At 37.4% G+C, this 21561-nt stretch overlaps 1 protein-coding gene across 1 annotated transcript in view; it reads left to right on the plus strand.

Annotated features, from left to right (window-relative positions):
* Nucleotides 1–21561, plus strand: part of Aff2 (ALF transcription elongation factor 2) — a 495719-nt gene that overhangs the window by 288960 nt on the left and 185198 nt on the right. Inside the window, exon 4 of the mRNA XM_052170362.1 lies at nt 4337–4381. Coding sequence (XP_052026322.1) covers nt 4337–4381 — 45 coding nt within the window. The remainder of the gene's footprint in view (nt 1–4336; nt 4382–21561) is intronic.

Raw genomic sequence — 21561 nt, forward strand, 5'->3', positions numbered from 1 at the left:
TTCTATTAGTTCTAGTCAATGTGTCCCAAATGCCACAATCAGGATATTTTTGATATCTTGTATTACCCTAATGGCCAAGAAGGATGCTCCAAACTGATTAATCCCAAAATTATTAAAACATACTATGCAATTCATTTATTGTTTCTGCAGCCAATTTAATATTTGATGATTTAAAGGTACCCTAATTATTTCATTATGTATGCCTGTATCATGAGACAGATGATCTGTATGTGGCCTCTCTGTGGTTACATGAAGTAGCTGCCTAAAGGATTAGATTCAGAGAGGATAAGCTCTTGTGAGCATTATCTGTCTTCTCACCACCTGCTTGATGATACATGCTTCCATTCCCTGGCTCTCAGAGGACCATATCCATGCCCAGCACAGGAGGGTCATCTAGGGCCAGGAGTAAGAGCACATCCTCCCCTGTATGTTATCCTCGGGCAGCTTACTTTCTGCTCTAGGAGGATGGGAAAGAAATGGGAGATTTGAAAGCATGCTGCAGCTCTGAGTAACTAACTTGTGATTTGTGGACTAATTGAATACTCAAGAGTGGATTCAGAAAGACAGGGGAGTGACTCCAGACCTAAGTGACAATGTGGCTGGTCTAATCCCAGTACTACTACAACTTCTCCTCCAGAATTCCCAGGAAAGATGTGGGTGGTTTTGCCTGAGACAGCGTTTGAGAGGACAAATTCCAGCCTTAGTTTTAGTGTGTATTTCTTCCAGTGCGTACTGTGGCACCAGAGTGGTACTGCATTGCAGGGGTCTCAGAAATTAAACTCGCCTAGGGTGGCCCCAGCAGTTCTCAGTCATGTCAAATCCCTGGCTTCTCACTCCCTTATAATTTGAGACCTACAGTGAGGACCTCAATGCTAGGAGCTCCTGTTGGATATGGCTCTGTCAGTGAATACCAGTAGAATACCAGAATAGCAGTAGGTATTCTTTCCTTGGCACTTAAATGAGTCCTCCAGTTCCTTATTGTCTATTTTTTCTGTAAATAGACAATTTCTCTTTCCCTTTATTTGCGTGGCGTCTTCAACAAAGAGTGATGTTGTCTTTCATCTTTAAGTCCCCCCCACCCCCGTCCCCATACACCATTCTGAACACAGTTTGAGCTCAATCAGGATTTGCTGTTTAAAGAAGTAAATGGGAGATCTGATGAATAGAAAGACTGTGAATTAATGAGATTCTATTACCCTTGTCAAGACTATCTTACCATGTATGTCCCAGTGGGTTTCTAATTGTTTTTTTTTTTTTCTGTCCCATCTAGAACTTAGGAAGTGTTTACTGGTTAAGAAGCACTTGCAGCTCCATTTGAGTCATCTATAGAGAAACCAGCTGTCAGACTAAGCTAGATAAACTTGCAAAAATAGTGACTTCGTGAGAAATACTAGATTCCAAGATTTTCTTTACAAAAACTGGGTGTGGCTACATAAAGATTTGTCTGTATAGTTCTCAGTCCTCGATGATACTGTCTCTGACTCTAATTGTCATTATCCGACTTTCTGCAGTCTTCCAGGTTCACATCTCTTTTTCTTGACAGAATTTCCTTCCGTAAATAAATGAACATGTGTAATTTCAGGTGGAGGAATGATATTTGCAGCTGGTATGAGGCAGCTATAAGGTGCACTTTGCAGAATAGAAGTAAGAGAATTCAGAGAAGAGGGGTCATAGCACACTCAGGATTTCTCAATCCTCTGGATAAACACATGGGTACCAGAGTTCAAGAGGATCAGTCACCATTAATTTTACTTTACATTAAATTATATTTTATAGTTGTAAATGTTGAAACTTTGATAGGCAAAGTTACTGAATATGCCTCCTATCAAGATCGCAGCCCCAAGTTTTTGACTCAGGAGAGTACTCTTTATATTCATGAATGTTGTTGATTTAGTCCTCTTTAGATTCAAAATTAATATTGATATGTTTTTGTAAAAAAGGTAAGCAATGGTACTGGGAGGGGGCTTGGTGACAGATATTTATTCAATAGCATTAACTCTGACACTATAAACAATGACAATTTAAGTCTTCATTACAACTTTGGATATTTGTGTTTGGGAAAGATATTAATTGAAAATTTAAGAATCATCTTGAAAACACCAATTTCTGTATGTATCATTGAGAAATTATTGGTTATGTTGTTTGTTATTATGAATTACTAGTAAAGAATTATAAGGTATAGAATAATACATTAGAACAGAAAAACTTTACATTCTGTGGACTATTAATAGTTCATTTAAAAATCAGAATTTAAAGTAGTAGCTGTAGAGATGGTTCAGCAGTTAAGAGTACTTGTCACTTTTAACAAGTACCCATAGCTCCAATTCCAAGATATCTGACACCTTCTTCTTGCCACTACGTGTGCCAGGTACACATGTGGTATACATACATATATGGATATATGTGGAACGTTCTCCTTTATAGAGCTTTGTAGCACAGAAGTCATATTGGTATATGGATTATCTTCTTATCCACCTTCCTATCAAGCATACCAAGTCAATGAGGAAGAAACAAACATGTCTTCTTTTGCTTCCTATTGCATTTCTACCTATCTCCAGCTTGATTCAGAATAGCTTTCAACAGTATTTCTTGAATAAATTAAATAATAAATGAACTATGTTAGTCCAATCACTGTTGAGCCCCTATATGACACTTATAATTTAAGGTTCTTTATAACGTGTGTCCAGGCAGTTTTTGAGCCTTTATTTGTAGTGCCTCTTTATCTTATATTCACATGTTATTGCATTAGGAAGGATGATTATATAATACATCATCCATAGTGGAGAATTTTGTAATATGAAAGGGAATACAGCTAATAATTGTACTAGAATAACAAGTGTAACTTGGAAATATGTGCGGTAATCCAGGGTAGCTAAAATTATTGGATACCATCTTAGCATGTCTCATTTATTTGGGATCTTATGCTTCCTAAAAACAGAGTCCCTTATATGAGGAAGACATTCAATAAATTATGGTGGAAATCAATGGCTATTCAATAATGAATTTTATAATATTTGAAGATTTACATGATATCATGTGCATTTTTAAGGTTGAAAAAAACTGGTGTCACAAGCCTCTTTTGATTTCCCCAAATATTCTTTAACTTTGTTCTTCAAATATTATCTGTAATCTGAACATAATAATGAACCAGCCTTGGAAGAGGTCTCAGGTTCACAGATACTGTAGCAGTGATCATTCCCAGTACACGACTTGCCCGTCATTCCTCAAAGCAGTTAATGAGAGCTAATTGCTGTTTTCCTTCCTGGAACACAAGTAATCGGATTTTTTTTTTTATCCTGAAGAGGGTTAAGGTTTGAAGAGGAGAGGTTGGAATGTTTAGGAGATACTCAGATCTTGTACAAGTAACTTGGTACCAGGTGGTAGTTCCACTCCCAAGTCCCTCATAATTCCCCACAGTGTAACTGCTATCTTATGTTGATAGCAGGGCTCATCACATTCACTGGTTGCCAAGCCCTGGGAGAAAAATGTCATTTGCTTGACATATACCAATTCCTTAGTATGCTGATGTTAGGGTTGGATTTTGATTGATTAAGAAAATGTCAGAAAGAGAGAGAGAGAGAGAGATATATGCCTCATGGTATTCACTTACTATCTGCTTGAGATTTCCTCTAAACGCCAAGGCAAATCTGCAATGCTTACAAGAATCCAGTTTATTTTGTATTAAAAAATATGTAGGCATGAGCAGAGGTGCCTAGTCATACTACAACTTGATGTGCCATGTTTAGAAGGCCTGCCTGTTTGCAAAGAGAAATGGAGGAAGAGTTGATGGGGGAGGCACAGGTGGGGAGAGGAGAGAAGGGAAGGGAAATTTTTCCTGAGGTAAACATTAATAATAATAGTAATTAATAAAAAGAATTCTAAAAAATAAAAACAAACATCTGGTTATGACTGACCAAGTTATGACCAAGTTACCTGGTTATGATTTGACGGAGAATCGAATTAATTAGAGATTTTATATAGCTGTCTTCTTTAAATGCAATATTATGCTAAACTATGTTTCAGGGTTGAAAGACTGGGTGATCACAAGATTAAGTTCCCTTTTTGTATACACCTGAAGGGTAGGAAACCAGCTCAGAGGCCTACAGTGCATGTGAAAGAGCAAGGAGTCACTTTCTTTTCACATATTGCACTTTGGCTTCCCTGCTTTGTTAGAGTGATATAAGATTAGCCATTTTCAGACCTTAGTGCTTTGTATTTAATAAGGAAAATAATATTGTTAGTGGTTTTTTTCCATCTTGATGACTTATCTGACAGTGTACACTAGAACTCTTTTGAGTGTAACTTGGTTATATTTATTATATTTTGTTTATTTTAGGTAAGCCTTACCAGTGATCCAAGCTGTGTTGAAGAAATCTTGCGGGTGAGTTTAAACTTTTATTTCTGTGTCATTTAACAACAAAGCAATCTATCTGTTTAAATTGTTGAAAGTACTCTTGGACTCAACACCCATGGTCTTCTGCTTATATTACCTGCTTCATTTCTTACCTCTCATCACTCTGCATTCTAAATCAACTAAAGTTCTGGTGATTTCTTAACTAGTCTAGGACATAATTTAGAATTCTGGCCACAGGCGCCTCTCACCTTATTTAGGAAACATTATTCCCTGTTCAAGCACCATACCTTAGTCCTTACCTCACCTGTCTGTTTCCAGGCTCTCAGTGGCACCTCATTGGGACTCAAATACACTGGCAATGGTTATAGAGACTGTGTGGCGGGAAGGGAGCATGAGCAGGCTGAGCAATCATGGCACGTATGGACAGCCCTACTTAGGAGATTGGGCAGAGCTTAGAGGACGAACAAAGTTGAAATAGACAGCAGCTGGTAAAACACTACAAGGAAGGGAGAGAAATGCATCTACCTATTATCTTTGCCAGTTGGAATCATATGGTAATATAGTATTTATAGAAGATGAACAATAAGAGGGAGTTCCTGCCCTGACTTTGCCATTTGTCACTTTTGTGACTTTGTAACTTTGGACAAATGGCTTCATCTTCCTGAATCTCCCGTCCTTGTCTGTCAAAGACTATAATATCATAATTCCCTTGTACATTGCAAAGTAGTATATAAATGCTCATTATTATGATAAATGATGAGCAGTATAGGCATGTGAAAACCATGCAACTTTTCTTTCTGGAAAAGAAGACAAAGTGTGTGTCAATGAAACGTATAACCTTTCCCTTACTTAACAACATCAGACTGACTCTCCTAAAGCACTGGCTCCTAAGTTAGTGCTTTCTCAGCAGGCTAGTATTTGAAGCCATCCATGCCAACCTATTGCCAAAGAATAGAGAAGAACATTAAGCTGACTAAAGTCGCCTTGGTCTGCTAAACACTTTTCCTTCCTATGGCTGTCTCTGAATCTGTTTCAGCCAGAAGACCTTGATTTTGAGCATTAAAAAGATTAGCCTTACCTATTTGGTTGGAGATGATATTCTATAGACTGAACATATGGTGGCCACTCTTGTAAGATAAGAGCCCAGCAATTTGTTCAGTATCTGTCCTTTGTGTGCTAGGCCTTGACAGGAGCCATAACAGTCAGTGAAATCTACAAGCATGAAACACCCTGGGAATTTAGTTATTTGTTCCATTGGGTAGATACAGGAAATTCCATACAATCCTTCCTTGTTATCATCCAGCATCTTTAAAGAAAGGCAAGAATAAAAGAAATGGCTTACTCAGTGGGCATGGTTACCTCCATCTACTCTTGGTCCCCTGAGGGACAAGCATAAATGCAGTGCGTCAGTCAGGGCTTCTTTACACCCAGAATGTCAGATCCATCTAAGAGTCACCATCTAACTTGTCACTACTGAATTCTCTCCTTCAGGCAGCCCAGCCTGGTGCTTAAGTGTGTCATGCAGTGACAGTGAGGGAATTAGTGAGAACACCTGTCAGAGTCTGAGCACTTAGGGAAGCAGCAGCATTTCACTTAAGCATGGAAAAAAGACTGGTGGCCTTAGTAAGTTCATAAAAGGGAGCGACAATTGAAAAAGTATTGAAAATGTTTGGTTCATTTTCTTCAGTACTGTTATAAATGAATAGACATTCTCTTACGGAAGAGTAGAATGTTTTATTCCCTATATATGGAACAAGACTTAACTTTCCAAAGGTTATTCCTCACATCTTATGACTTGTATTTAAATTGTTGTAGACCACACTGCATAGCAAAACAGAGAATGCTGTGGGTCTTTGTTTTATTCACGTGTCCATGCTGCTGATTTCAGGATCCCATTGTCTGTAGGTGGTTCTACAGGAAGTCTGTTTGTCACCTTACTCCCCATCTGTGTCCTTCTTTAAGAAAAATATTTTTCTTTTTCTCAACTCCTCCGTGAACCCCTCTGTGCTTTTCAAACTAAATTGATTCAAAGGTAGGCAAAATAACTTTTCTTTTTCTTAGTTTTTCTCCTGAATCCTTCTGGGCTTTTCAAACTAAATTGATTTAAAAGCAGATTCATCTCTCCTAGGTAAAATAACTGTGTAGCTAGAAGATGTGGCTCTAGCCCCCTCAGGAGAAAGAATTGGCTCCTAGTTGCTCTTTACATTTCTTTCCTTAGGAGCTGCATTTGTCTATCTAAACCAACAAGGAAGAGTAACCCCATTCTACCTCACTGCCTAACCCCTAGAGAAGGAATTTTAATAATTAAATTTATAATTTGACAATTTGATATACATTGTATATAATTCATTCTGATTACTTTTATCCCCCACACCTTCTTATCTTCCTCCCACCCCTGTTAACCACTCCCTCTATTGATTCCTTTCTCACATTTATGTCATATTGTTTTGTGACAGTAGTCACTGTACAGGCTATTTGCTTATGTATATATTAGTTTATTTATTTTTAATACTTTTTAAATTTTTTTTTTATTTTTTTATTCGATGTATTCTTTATTTACATTTCAAATGATTTCCCATTTTCTGGGTCCCCACTCCCCGCAAGTCCCATAAGCCCTCTTCCCTCCCCCTGTTCCTCCATCAACTCCTTCCCACTTCCCTGTTCTGGTATTCCCCTATACTGTTGCATTGAGTCTTTCCAGAACCAGGGGCCACTCCTCTGTTCTTTTTGGACATCATTTAATATGTAGATTATTTCTTGGGTATTCCAAGTTTCTAGGTTATTATCCACTTATCAGTGAGTGCATACCATGACTGATCATTTGAGACTAGATTACCTCACTTAGTATGATGTTCTCCAGCTACATCCATTTGTCTATGAATTTCATGAATTCATTGTTTCTAATGGGTGAATAGTACTCCATTGTGTAAATACACCACATTTTTTGTATCCATTCCTCTGTTGAGGGACACCTGGTTTGTTTCCAGCTTCTGGCTACTACAAATAGGGCTGCTATGAACATAGTGGAGCATGTGTCCTTATTACATGCTGTGGAATCCTCTGGATATATGCCCAGGAGTGGTATAGCAGGGTCCTCTGGAAGTGCCATGCCTAGTTTTCTGAGGAACTGCCAGACTGATTTCCTTGTACTAAGCTCAACTCCAAATGGATCAAAGACCTCCACATAAAACCTGACACACTGAAACTAATAGAAAAGAAACTGGGGAAGAACCTTGAGGACATGGGCACAGGGGAAAAGTTCCTGAATAGAACACCAATAGCTTATGCTCTAAGATCAAGAATTGACAAATGGGACCTCATAAAACTACAAAGTTTCTGTAAGACAAAGGACACTGTCAAAAGGACAAAACATCAACCAACAGATTGGGAAAGGATCTTCACCAACCCTAAATCTGACAGAGGGCTAATATCTAATATATACAGAGAACTCAAGAAAGTAGAACCTAGAGAACCAAATAACCCCATTAAAAAGTGGGGTACTGAACTAAACAAAGATTTTTCACATGAAGAACTTCGAAGGGCTGAGAAACACCTTAAGAAATGTTCAACATCATTAATAATTAGGGAAATGCAAATCAAAACAACCCTGAGATTTCACCTCACACCAGTCAGAATGGCTAAGGTCAAAAACTCAGGAGACAGCGGGTGCTGGCGAGGATGTGGAGAAAGAGGAACACTCTTCCACTGCTGGTGGGATTGCAAGATGGTGCTATATTAGTTTATTTATTCTTCTAACTTCCCTCCCTCTCTGATCTTCTTTTCCCTACTATATACGAAAACACAAGAACAGATTTTTTATTAGCCAGGTGTGACACCATCAGACTACCTTGTTGCCAACCTTGCAAGCAAAGGTAGGGCTCGCATGAGACAGAAGTGGAGTGAAGCATAGTCTTCTTTGTTGTTGAAATCTAGTGGTCTCTGCACTAAGTCACCACCAGCCTCCTCTGAGAATCTCTTAAAAATTATATAAAAATGTTTCATACACTGATTTACATTTCTTAAATTTAAAGAGAAAACACTAGCAACTTTAAAGGAATTTGAGCAAGTCTTAATAACAGTAATTCCTCCTTCTTGGCATTATTGAATATTTTTAACTTTCATTTCAATTGATAATAAAGACAGCAATAGCAAATATATTACTCATGATAAAAGAAGTAATAATAATAATAATACCTGGATAACACTTAAGTACATTTCTTTGAATCCTCAGGGAAACTTTTAAAGGCATAATTTTTGTACAAATTATGTATAACCTTCATTATGCATATATTTTTCACAAAATATGTATAAATTGAATTATTCATATTCAATTTTTTCAAACATTCTAGAATTCACCCACCTACAAAAAATTTTCATAAAACTACTTTGTCCCAGGCCGGGCAGTGGTGGCGCACGCCTGTAATCCCAGCACTCTAGGAGGCAGAGGCAGGTGGATTTCTGAGTTCAAGGCCACCCTGGTCTACAGAGTGAGTTCCAGGACAGCCAGGACTTTACAGAGAAACCCTGTCTCAGAGAAAAACCAAATCCAAAAAAAAAAAAAAAAACAAAAAAAAAATACTTTGTCCCACAAAGCAAGCTACATAGATGCAGGTGTATTTGGCACTTCACAAGAATATAATTATAAATTATAAATTTTATAAATCAGAAACTTAAAGACAGACATTTGTATACTATATCCTAGCTTATGTTCTTCATTCTATCAGTGTACCATTTTCTCTTTAGACTCAAGCTACTCTCTAGTGCAAACAAAAATAAAACATAACAATAACTCTACCCAGTGATGGCATTTTGCAGTTACAATTCATTTATCATTCAGGGATTCCTAGACTGCTCATAAATAATAATATGGCAACAGCAGCAGCTTCTTTTCTGAGCTCTATAGAGTTTTATGCATCATAGACTCATCATTTCTGGGAGCATTAAGTCAATGAGACTAGAATGTTCTAAATGCTACCAGCTAAGGATGGATGTTCAGTGATTATTTGTTCTGCAACAATATGATTTATTTGGATCTAGCAATAATTTACATAAAATGTCAACAAACTATCAATTAAGTCCTTTCTAGAGTCAAAAATGCAGATAGTATGTTTCTCTTTGATTTGATGCTGAACAGATTGTGTTTTCTAGCAAAGTACCTTCTGTAGATGATAATTTCATAGGCAAACATCTGTAAGGGTAATTCACTGTTTATGAGAAATGCTGAATTCACTCTCTAGGATTTAAAACTATTTGATAAACTGTGCTTTCTTACAGTTTCCCTTGCCATATGGATCAGGTTGGTAAACACCTACACAGGCACCACTTTTTGATTACAGCTGATCAGCATCTCTACAGCATATTAAATTATGACAATTCTTCTTAGTGTTATATTTTTGTTCATAGTTTTATCATGAAACAAACTTGCCAAATAATTACAGGATAGCCATATACAGTATTTGTTATTTTTAATCTTAATAGGGTTAGTGAGAAAGTTCACATTATGAGTGAGATAAAATGGATCAGGGAACAAAATTCATCAGACAATTATGCCTGAAAGAAATTTTGATTGTATTATCATAATTATAAAGAATAATCAGTACCTTTCAGAAAAGTTTCTTTTACAAATTTAACCAATAATTAGGCAATTGATTTTATATTCTGTCAAATGAGTCTGTAAATACTTTTCAAATTGAACTCATGTAGGAGATTTTCTCTATAATTCTCTTAAATATTAATCCTTTTGGAACATCTCTAAAAGCATCTATCCCATTCTGATATGGGTTTTTTAAATTATAGTTTCTTGAAATACTATAAATAGCACATCTAATGAAGACAACAATTGCTAGATATAATTAAGACTGTAATTAATGTTAACATTGATAGAGTCAAATAAATGAACTAATGATTTTACCCCTATCTAATCTGACAACTAGCTCTTACCTAATGACACTGTGAAATATGTAAATTTATCAGCAGGTGAAAATGCCTTTGACTGGGTAAATTATATGGAGTGCTACCTTTTCTGAAGCTAATTCAAACCTCTAATGGACTTAATAAAAGCCATGCACATGTGAGGTGAGCTATTCATGGAACCAAATTAGCCCATAACATATATTGTCCATTATTTGCTTCCCAGTAATCATTTCCTCTTTTCTCTAGCACAAACTTACCTAGAAGAAAGATGCTAAATTTAATTTTAAAAACTATTATGTGAACAATGAAGGTAAGCTCTCCAATGTGCTTCCAAATGCACCCAGAACCTGGCAAGTAGCTGAAATATTTTCATGGGTTTGCAGCTAGCATATGAGGTGAATTTTAAATTATTTTACAGACGTCATTGGGCAAGTGAGTAATGTGAGTAATGAGGTGACTGGCTCAGTGAATCATGAGAACCTGTCACACGTGGGGAGATGTCAGGAAAGAGATGATGTCAAATACCAGTAACTTAGCAACGGAGCATTTAGCTATCCAAGGAGGGAGCAAGAGTAGTCCCTTTAAAATAGCTGAGTAGATATATGAGTCCCTATATATTTTAGGTGAGCTATAAAAATAAGTCTGTTTTTTGTCAACCTGCTTCTTTTCCTGAATAGAGTGATTCATTATTTTCCATTGATCTGAATGAAAGCCTGTGAGAATTTAAGCCATGTGTAAAATTTACACCTGCTTTTTGCATCTTAGGTATACAGAAAAGGGTAATGAAATGATGTATTGGCTTGACAAAGAGGGTTCTAGGTTTATTTGAAAGAAGAAACAGCTTTTGTTTGAGAACCAGACAGTACTTTGGTCCTGACTTTGCCAGTAGAATTGAGTTGGGAAAGAAAATGGTAATATAAGAAAGTTTGCCATTCTATTTGCTACTCTGCAAATATATGACCAGGGTCTAGAGAAATGCATCAAAAAACAACCTTTTCATAATCAACATGGTAGGCATCTTCTCATTTTGAAAAAAAATAGAAGAATAAAATAAGATCAGTCCTTCTCTCATATATAAAAAGCATTCTGGAGCCTTCCAAATGGATTTCTCCATGTACTCAGTCTGAAATGTGCAGTTGCTTCTGCAATAGGGTCTTCCCTTTAAGTACTAGGAGGCAGAAAATGGTGATAGGAATAGTTTATACTATTTTAGAAATCTTTTGGATCCTTCTCCAGAACAAAAATTTGAAGCAAAGTTTTCCCAGTCCTGGCACTGGTGGCAGCCATAAGCACACATATATACAGTAACAGTAAGTGCACTCAGTAGTATGTGTGTGTGCATACATACATACTTACATATATATACATGCATACATACATACAAACACATGTATGTATATTTGTGTGGTGTGTGTGTGTGTGTGTGTGTGTGTGTGTGTGTCAATTCCGGATTCTGTGAAGAACCAGAACTGACCGAATGAAGTACATGGCTGTGGTCTGACAGAAAGGCTAAGATTACAGCAGTTGCTTATTCTGTGAGACTGGATGTCTCAGCAGTCTCAATATTGTGGTGAATCCTGGAGAATTCCTAAAGTACTGATGGTCTTCTATGTTGGGATCATAAAGAGATAGCTTTTATTATCAGGATTAATGAACTTGCCATTGAAACTGAGGATAAGCCATCAAGTAAAAACTTCCTTTTTCCATGTACCTTAACATGGAATGTCATCAGAAGGTATGGCCCAGTTATAGGGTCCCACCTTAAATGATGCAGTTAAGACAATCCCTTACAAGCGGGCCCAGCTGCGCTTGGATTTTAGCTGATTTTATATGTAGTCAATCAAGTTGACAATAAAGATTAGCCATTAGCCATAACAGCATGTGTGTGTGTGTGTGTGTGTGTGTGTGTGTGTGTGTGTGTGTAAAAACAATAATTAAAGAGGAATAGGTGATGAATTTGAAAGAGTGTAGGGGCATAGGACAGTAAAAAAGGGAGATGGTTACTTGCATATGTGTTTTCAGGGCTGAGCATTTCCTATTGGGTAACTAATTGTGCTCTTTCCTCAGTAAGACTATTTCTCCCACTCCCTACATCTCTCAGTTGCCTGTAGATCTTTGTTTAGGGTTGAAACCTCACGGCCCTTCCCTTGTCTACTCTGGCATGTCTACTGTTATTACTCTTGTTCAGCTAATGTTATGCAGTCATATTGGGTCATACATTTTATGTGTGTAGCCTCTGACATTATTAGGAGACACAGTGTCATGAAAAGTGCCTGGTCCTCTGGCTCTTATAATCATCCTGCCCTCTTTTCTGCAATAGTCTCTGAGTTTCAGGTATGGGAGATGTGTGGATTTTGATTGGTTGTTTTTATATGATTTATTTTCTGTATTGGCCTCTATATGTTTCAAAGAGAAGTTTCCTTGATAAGAAGTGATGACTGTATTTATCTCTCAGAATAAGGACAAATATTCAGAATATAGTTAAGGATTATGCTAGTTTAGGAAAGTGACAATTGTAGGTTCTCCAAAATTCTCAGGGTTTTACAAGCCCTAAGTCATTGGCTGAATTTCCAGTGCCAGGCATGGTTTCCCTCTTGTTTAGTATGTCTTAAGTCCAATTAGAGAGCTTCTGGTTACTACCAAGGAATGCATGTCACTGCTTTACCCATAGACTTACCATGTCATGCTGGTCATTTTTGTGGTTCATGCATGTCATAGTTGGATACAACTATTGATTGCTTCCTTTCTTCTATTATGAAAGCTACTCCTCAGAGAGGAGGCTAAGCAGGTCAGTTCCAGTTCAGGGTCCTTGTGTGCTGTGTCAGAAGTATATGGAATCTTCAGCAATAAGGGCATAGGGCAGGATGACCACCAAGGACAATAGCAGTATCCTGTGATATTTTGGGAGACTTTTTTTTTTTTTTTTTTTTTTGGCTTTTCAAGACAGGGTTTCTCTGTGTAGCCCTGGCTGTCCTGGAACTCACTCTGTAGACCAGGCTGGCCTCGAACTCAGAAATCTGCCTGCCTCTGCCTCCCAAGTGCTGGGATTAAAGGCATGAGCCACCACCAACCAGCTTTGGGAGACTCTTGGAAATCCCTGGCCAACAACACAAAAGAGAGATTTCCATATTTGCTGTTGGGGGCTTTTGTTATAGTCTTTGAATCTGGAGGGAGCATTGTCAGAACAAAATGAGAAAGATTCAATTATAAATAAAGCAATCAGGAAACATTTCTTTTTGTAAAATAAATATGTGGAATGGATATTTATAAATTATTTACATTTTATAATATAAAACAACAAAATGTAATATTTAATGTTTAAAAGAACCCACTTATACCGTATGTATGTTACAATTTACATTTTAGTTTAACAGTAAATGTCTCATGGATATATGGACAAGACAAGGCACTGTGAGAGACATAAAAAGAATACTTCAACAAATGTAAAGCCCTACTGTTCTTGGCTCCTCACCTCACAACACATGATATTGCTGCTGCCACATACATTAACAAATAAAAACATTAGAAGTGTGAGAGAATTGGAGTGAGAGAATTGGAGTTTTAAATTCCAGGCCATGTTTCAGAATGAGCCAGCAAAGGTAAGAGGTACTCAGGGGAAAATCAGAGGTTTCAATGAGACTAGAAGTTTAAAAGGAAGAAAAACATATCTTTCAAAGTCCAGGAAAATGTCTAGCATCTGTAAAGCTATGGGATCAATCTGGAGTGCTGACGGAAAAAAGACAGAAAAAGAAAGTGGAAATCAAAAAAGAATATGAGTTATTGTCAAGGCTGAGTACAGCCAAAGACATTTTGTGTAATCTTCAACACTCTCGTTACCCAGAGGCCATTAATTAACAGATATGTGACATCCTGGATGTCTCAATAACTTTGACTAAATTTACCAGTCAGTAACTTAACTATTTCTTGTTGCAGGATTGTATATCTATACTGGTTGAAATTTAAAGTACAATCTCAATAATACCAAATATTTACTTTAGCTAGGTTTTTAGTTTTAGTTTGTTGTTTGCTACCTAGTACTATTATAAGCATTTCACATATACATAGAATCATCAAACTAATGCTTGGAAACAAGTCTAAAATTATCCACCTGTTAGAGATAATGAAATTGAAACACTTGAAGTTCAAGTGAATTTGCAAATTCCATAGTTAATAGAGCCAAGATCAAAGTACATATTCTGTAAAAGGATATAGGATCATAGGATTTGGTTTTATGTGACTACTGGGGACTTAGCCCCTGACTCCATGAACAACAGAAAAACTAAAAAAGTTAACCAAGAATTCCATAGGACAAAATCAGGAAAACAGCTTACAAGATCCACCATACCTAACAAAATTCACTTTCATAAGTGGACCACACCTAACAAAATGCAGTTTCATAGCAGTACTACTTACATGATGATGTCCATTGATATCTTGATTAGAAAAGAAAGGGTGATTTGGGACATGAACATACATATATATATATATATATATATATATATGTGTGTGTGTGTGTGTGTGTGTGTGTATGTGTGTGAATATATAATACATGTGTATATATATATATGTGACATGCATATATATATGTGTGTGTGTATATATATATATATATATGCACAAATATACATAAGAGTAAAATTTTTTAATTTTGATGGATTTATATATAATTATATCCTGCTCTTCTTTTATGGGCTATGATTTCAGAGTAAACCCTACTTTTTTCATCAGACTCAAGGCTGTAACTTTTATTCATCATAGCTTTTTGTTTGTTTTAAGAATTTTGTTTATGTCACTGATGCATTTGGATCAATTTCAGTATGTGCTATGAACTATGGTGAGATTAATCGTATTATATTTTATAACTACTTCTTCAAACACTTTTTTGTCTTCTTGCATTGAATTGCTTTTACAGTTTGTACAAACTTAAATGAGAATTTTTACTCATTTTGTGCCTAGATTTTCTAGTTTATCCTATTAGCCCATATCCCGAGACTATTTGTCAATACAACAAATCCTTCATGTGTACAGCATTAGAGTAATTATTAAAATATAGAATAGTCTGAGTTATCATCTTTATCTAAAAGGGTTTAACTAGTTGGTCTCCTGTTCCTTTTCCCATAATAGAGTTAGATGATTTACATTTGCAAAGAATTTAACTGGATTGCTTATTGGCATTGCAGCACATTTAGAGGTGATTTTTTTCTTATATCTATCTCTTAAGTCATAAATGCAACTCCCTTGTCATGTCCTGAAGACAGTGTTTCACAACAATCCTCCATGACCCCTGCCTTTTATAATCTTTCTATTCCTCCTCTGTGATGGCCACTGTGCCTTGGAGAGGAGAGTATGATGTAGATGCCCATTTAAGGCTGAATATTCCTTTGTGGAAGTTCTTGAGCTGCATGTTTTTGTCCTCTACAGTTAAAAATCTGATTAATCAAAGGAGAAAAATAAATAACCACTTTACCACATTCATGAACTGATTTAAAATAGTAGCATAAGTGAATTGATGTGTAAATACTAGCCTCTGTACACATTCATACTCCTACTGGTTTGCAAAGCCAAATTTTGAAAACATGACTTTGAATTTTATAGTTCAACCCTTATGGATTTACAACTTGATTTAGCTGAGGAGTTTACATCACCCCTATACTTTTCTTACTTATTAAACATGTAAGCCTCTTGAATATCTTTATCATGTAGGTATGACAGCATCAAGTGTATATGTGTATATAAACATGTATATGCTAGTGTGCATGCATATATGTCTATGTATGCACATGTGGACACCAGAGCTTGACATGGAATATGTTTCTCAGTTGTTCTCAGCCTTGTCTCATTGGCACTGTGTTTCTCATTAACATAGATATCACTGATATGGCTGCACTGTCTTGTCAGAAAGCCACAGGGATTCTCCTGTCTCTGCCTCCCTAGCACTAGATGTACAGGCTTCAGGGGTAGGGCATTGTCATGCATTACTTTTTTTATGTAGGTGTTAAGAATCCAAACTCAGTCCTGCATTATTCCAATGCTTTAGGAATTTAGTTGTCTCTGTAGTAGTCCCATGGAGCTTTAATACAGTGCAGGTGATTTTGTTTTGTAATTTTAAGTTTAGACCACATCAACACTCCTAAGGCACATCACAGCTTTTCGATTTCTCTCACTTGTATTAGTCCAGATCCTAGCCATACTGAGTTTTGTTAGCTGCATAATAGTCTTTGAGGATTGCTTGCAAATTTCTTACCAAGTGCTTGTTTGTCCTAAGATAGTTTTACAATGACTTTCTAGAAGTAGAAGGAAAGCAGAAGAAAACAGGATAGATGAGGGGTGCTGGCAAGGGCACTGTGATGGAGGTGGGGTTGATGTATGTTATTACTGGCAGGAAAGCTGTAGCTTTAAGTCAGTACTAAACCACTGGCTGACAACTGACTTTTCAACAAGAGTTACAAAGTGATTATACACAACAACCTGGGTCCTGGACCCGAGAAAGGTCTATGTGTGAGAGGACAGCCCTCTGTGAACTAGTTATTTACTTTCATCCCAGTCTTGCATTTGCCTGCTATTGCCTTCCCAGCGAGGGGGTTGACATTGTTCCTTTTGAATCTTCTATTTCGTACTTTACTAAATTTATGGTTGGAAGTAAAAGTATTGATCTGGTTACTCCAGAGTTGGCAGAGACTGAAAACAGAGATTTACAGAGGATTTGGAGATATTCATGGATGGTGAATTCTCACAGGGTTATTTAAGAAGCTCTGGTGGCACTGAAAAGAGTCAGGCGGATGTACTCCTTCCTCAGTGTGATAAAATGCCTTGCTAGATGCGGGTACTCTCCAAGATGTCAACTGGAGATTATTAATAAAAAACGTTTTTGTAATAAGGCCTTTGTGAGGTTGTCACCTTTTACATTAAAATAAACAAGCAAAACCCATACAACAATGACAAACTAAAAACAAGACTCAGCAATTTGACATCTTCTGTCAGTGCTACAGTAATAGTGTTTGCCAAGTGTATGTAAGTCCTTGATTTCCAACCCTAGCAATAAAGGACAGAAAAAAGGAAAGAAGAAAGGAAAAGGGGAAGAAAGGAAAGAAGGAAAGAATGAAAGGAAAGAGCAAATGAAAGAAGGAAGGAAGGAAGGATGGAAGGAAGGAAGGAAGGAAGGAAAGAAGGAAGGATGGAAGGAAGGAAGGAAGGAAGGAAGGATGGAAGGAAGGAAGGAAGGAAGGAAGGAAGGAAGGAAGGGAGGAAGGAAAGAAGGAAGGAAGGAAGGAAGGAAGGAAAGAAGGAAGGAAGGAAGGAAGGAAAGAAGGAAGGAAAGACCTCAAAAAATAAAAATGGGGCATGAAAGAAACTGGCCACATGTTTAGCAAACATTTGATATATTGTGTCTCCAAAACTATTGTTTCCAGGAGTAGAATAGCAGCTAGCTACTCCTTGCTTAGACAGTACCACAAACATCTGCTTTCACCACAGAAGAAAAGAATTTTCCTTCCTGGTTTTGAGACAGGATTGAAGCTATATAACATGCCTACAGGACCAAGTTTTTTTTGTTTGTTTGTTTGTTTTTTTTTGTTTTTTGATTTTTTGTTTTTTTTTGTTTTTTTGTTTTTTTTTCTGTCCATGCTGCTCTTCCCTGGAGTGTTCAGAATCTTTTCTTTCTCTCACTTGTGCTGCTTCCTTCCCATTCTTAATATAGGACACAAATGCTTATTATTCCCTGTGATTTGGAGGGATTTTAGGGTAATAAGAATCTAAAAAAGCAGAGGGGCTACCTGAGCATTCAGGGCTACTCAGCCACTTAGGGACTTGGAGTAATTAGAAGGGGTTTTGTAAATGAGTTTCACTTGGGGCTTCACAGGGTTTTGATAGTATATCAGGCTATGGTGACGAGTCTGATGCTGTTGCTTATTTTTACTGGGGTGTCTGTAAGTTACTGGAGGGCTGGGTGTTCAGCAGACTGACATCTCCTGATAGCATTCTTAATTTATTTCACATGAATGAAGCAAACCAGTTTTGTTTGTGCCCTAGCTTCTGTGATTCTAAGATTGAAACAATTGTTACAGAGGAAAGGCACTGCAGTGTAAACGTGCTGGATAGAGCTTGCTCTGTATTTGTAGCAATTGCTTTCTTTTTACTGAGCCCAGTAATAATGAGAGAGCAAAGCTACAGCCAAATTATTCACTGGAGGCTTCATTCCGTGAAAATACATATTACTTCTCCCAAAAATACATATTACTGTCCCCAGCACGTGAGCCTTTGTTCCTTCGAAGCAGTGGTCATGAACTCCTCATTACCATTTTTTCTTAATGTGATAAGTGTAAACTACAAGAAAGCTACCATGTTTGAAAAGCTCCAGCAGCCTTTAGTAATGGAATGCTACGCCAACCTTTAGACTGGGCATGAGGTCCCCAATGGAGGAGCTGGATGGTGGTCTGGAGGAGCTGAAGGGGTTTACAGACTCATGGGAAGAACAATGACTTCGGACACCCAGATGCCCCAGGACTCCCAAGGGACTGAGCCATCAACCAAGGGGCACACATGATTACAGCCAAATATGTGGCAGAGGAAGGCCTTGTTGGGCATCAGTGGGAGGAGTGGTCAGGTAAAGGCTCAACAGAGGCCCCAACAAAGGGAAACTGAGGGGTAGGGGTAGGAGGAAGTATGTCAAATGGAGAGGCAGGGAGTGAGAGGAGGGGTTGCGGGTCTCTGGGGAGGGGGGGAAATCAGGAAAGGTTTTACTATTGGCAATGTAAAAGAAGACGATATTCAATAAAAAAGAAAAAAAGTAATGGAATGCTACTACTACCTGGCAAAGCCTTGGACTGTGGATTGCAGGAACTGAATCCCTCTTCTGCCCTTGATGTGCAGTTGCCATTCATTAATAAAACCTTCTACTTTCAGTCCAAGGTGGATTCCTTTTTTTTTGTTTTTGTTTTGTTTTGTTTTATTATATATTTGCTTTATTTACATTTCAAATGTTATTCCCTTTCCTCTTACCCCTCTGAAAAGCCTTTATCCCCTCCCCCTCTCCCTGCTCACCCCTTCATTTCCTGACTTGCATTCCTCTATTCTGGGGAATTGAGCCTTCTCAGGACCAAAGGCCTTTACTCCCTTTGATGTCCAACAAGGCCATCCTCTGCTACATATGTGGCTGGAGCCATGGGCCCCTCCATGTGTACTCTTTGGTTGGTGGTTTAGTCCCTGGGAGTTCTGGGGGTACTGGTTGATTAATAATGTTGTTCCTCCTATGGGGATGCAAACCTCTTCAGCTCCTTGGGTCCTTTCTCTAGCTGCTCCATTGGGGACCCTATGCTCATTCTATTAGTTGGCTGTGAGCCATGGGTATACTGATCCATCTTCCAGTAAAAATCAAACCACCCACACTTTGGTCTTCCTTCTTGAGCTTCATGTGGTCTGTGGATTGTATATAAGGTATTCCAAGCTATTGGGCCAATATCCACTTATCTGCCACTGCATACCGTGTATTCTTTTGTGACTGGGTTACCTCACTCAGGATAATATTTTATTATTATTATAATATATTATAATAATTATATATATATATAGGATAATATATATATAGGATATTAACCCTCTATCAGATGTAGGATTGGTAAAGATGTTTTCCCAATATGGTAGTTGCCATTTTCTCCTATTGACAGTGTCCTTTGCCTTACAGAAGCTTTGCAATTTTATGACATCACATTTGTCATTTCTTGATCTTATAGCATGAGCTATTGATATTCTATTCAGGAAATTTTCCATTCTGCCCATGTGCTCCAGGTTCTTCCCTGCTTTCTCTTCTATTAGATTCAGTGTATCTGGTTTTATGTGGAGGTCCTTAATCCACTTGGACTTGAGCTCTGTACAGGGAGATAAGAATGTATCAATTTACATCCTTCTCTATGTTGACTGACAGTTAATCCAGCACAATTTGTTGAAAATGCTGTCTTTTTGCCACTGAATGGTTTTAGCTCCTTTGTCAAAGATCAAGTGACCATAGGTGTGAAGAAGGTTCATTTCTGTGTCTTCAATCCTATTCCATTGATCTACTTGCCTGTCCCTATATCAATACCATGCACTTGTTATCACTATTGCTCTGTGGTTTAACTTGAGGTCAGGGATGGTGATTCTGCCAGAAATTCTCATATTGTTGAAAATAGTTTTTGTTATCCTGGGTTTTTTCTTATTCCAGAAAAATTTGGAAATTGCTCTTTCTAACTCTATGAAGAATTGAGTTGGAATTTTGATGGGGATTGCATAGAATCTGTAGATTGCTTTAGGAAAGATGACTATTTTTACTTTATTAACCCTCCCAATCCATGAGCATGGGAGATCTTTCCATCTTCTGAGATCTTCAATTTCTTTCTTCAGAGACTTGAAGTTCTTGTCATATAGGCCTTTTACTTGCTTGATTGGAGTCACACCAGGGTATTTTATATTATTTGTGACTATTGTGAAAGGTGTCATCTGCCTAACTTCTTTCCCCACCCTCTTTATCCTTTGAATATGGGAAGGCTACTGATTTTTTTTTTGAGTTAATTTTATATCCAGCCACTTTGCTGAAGTTGTTTATCAGGTTTAGGAGTTCTCTGGTGGAATATTTGGGGGTCACTTAAGTATACTATTATATCATCTGCAAATAGTGATAACTTGACTTCTTTGTTTTCAATTTGTATCCCTTTGACTTCATTTTGATGGCTAATTGCTCTGGCTAGGACATTGAGTACTGTATTGAACAGGAAGGGAGATAGTGGACAGCCTTGTCTAGTCCCTGATTTAAGTGGAATGGTTCAAGTTTCTCTCCATTTAGTTTGATGTTGGCTACTGATTTGCTGTATATTGATTTTACTATGTTTAGCTATGGGCCTTGAATTCCTGATTTTTCCAAGACTTTTATCATGAAGACATGATGGATTTTGTCAAATGATTTTTCATCATCTAATGAAATGTTGGGAGATTTTAATGACTGCTTCTATTTCTTTAGGGGTTGTGAAATTGTTCAGATCATTTATCTAATCCTTTTTTATTCTATATATTCTTTATTTACATTTCAAATGATTTCCACTTTTCTGGCTCCTCACTCCCCGAAAGTTCCATAAGTTCTCTTCGCTCTCCCTGTTCCCCCACCTACCCCTTCTGGTATTCCCCTATACTGCTGCATTGAGTCTTTCCAGAACCAGGGGCCACTCCTCCGTTCTTCTGGACACCATTTAATATGTGGATTATGTCTTGGGTATTCAAAGTTTCTAGGTTACTATCTCCTTATCAGTGAGTGCATACCATGAGTGATC

Source organism: Apodemus sylvaticus, chromosome X, assembly GCF_947179515.1.
Source record: "Apodemus sylvaticus chromosome X, mApoSyl1.1, whole genome shotgun sequence".
In the NCBI taxonomy this organism is placed as follows: domain Eukaryota; kingdom Metazoa; phylum Chordata; class Mammalia; order Rodentia; family Muridae; genus Apodemus; species Apodemus sylvaticus.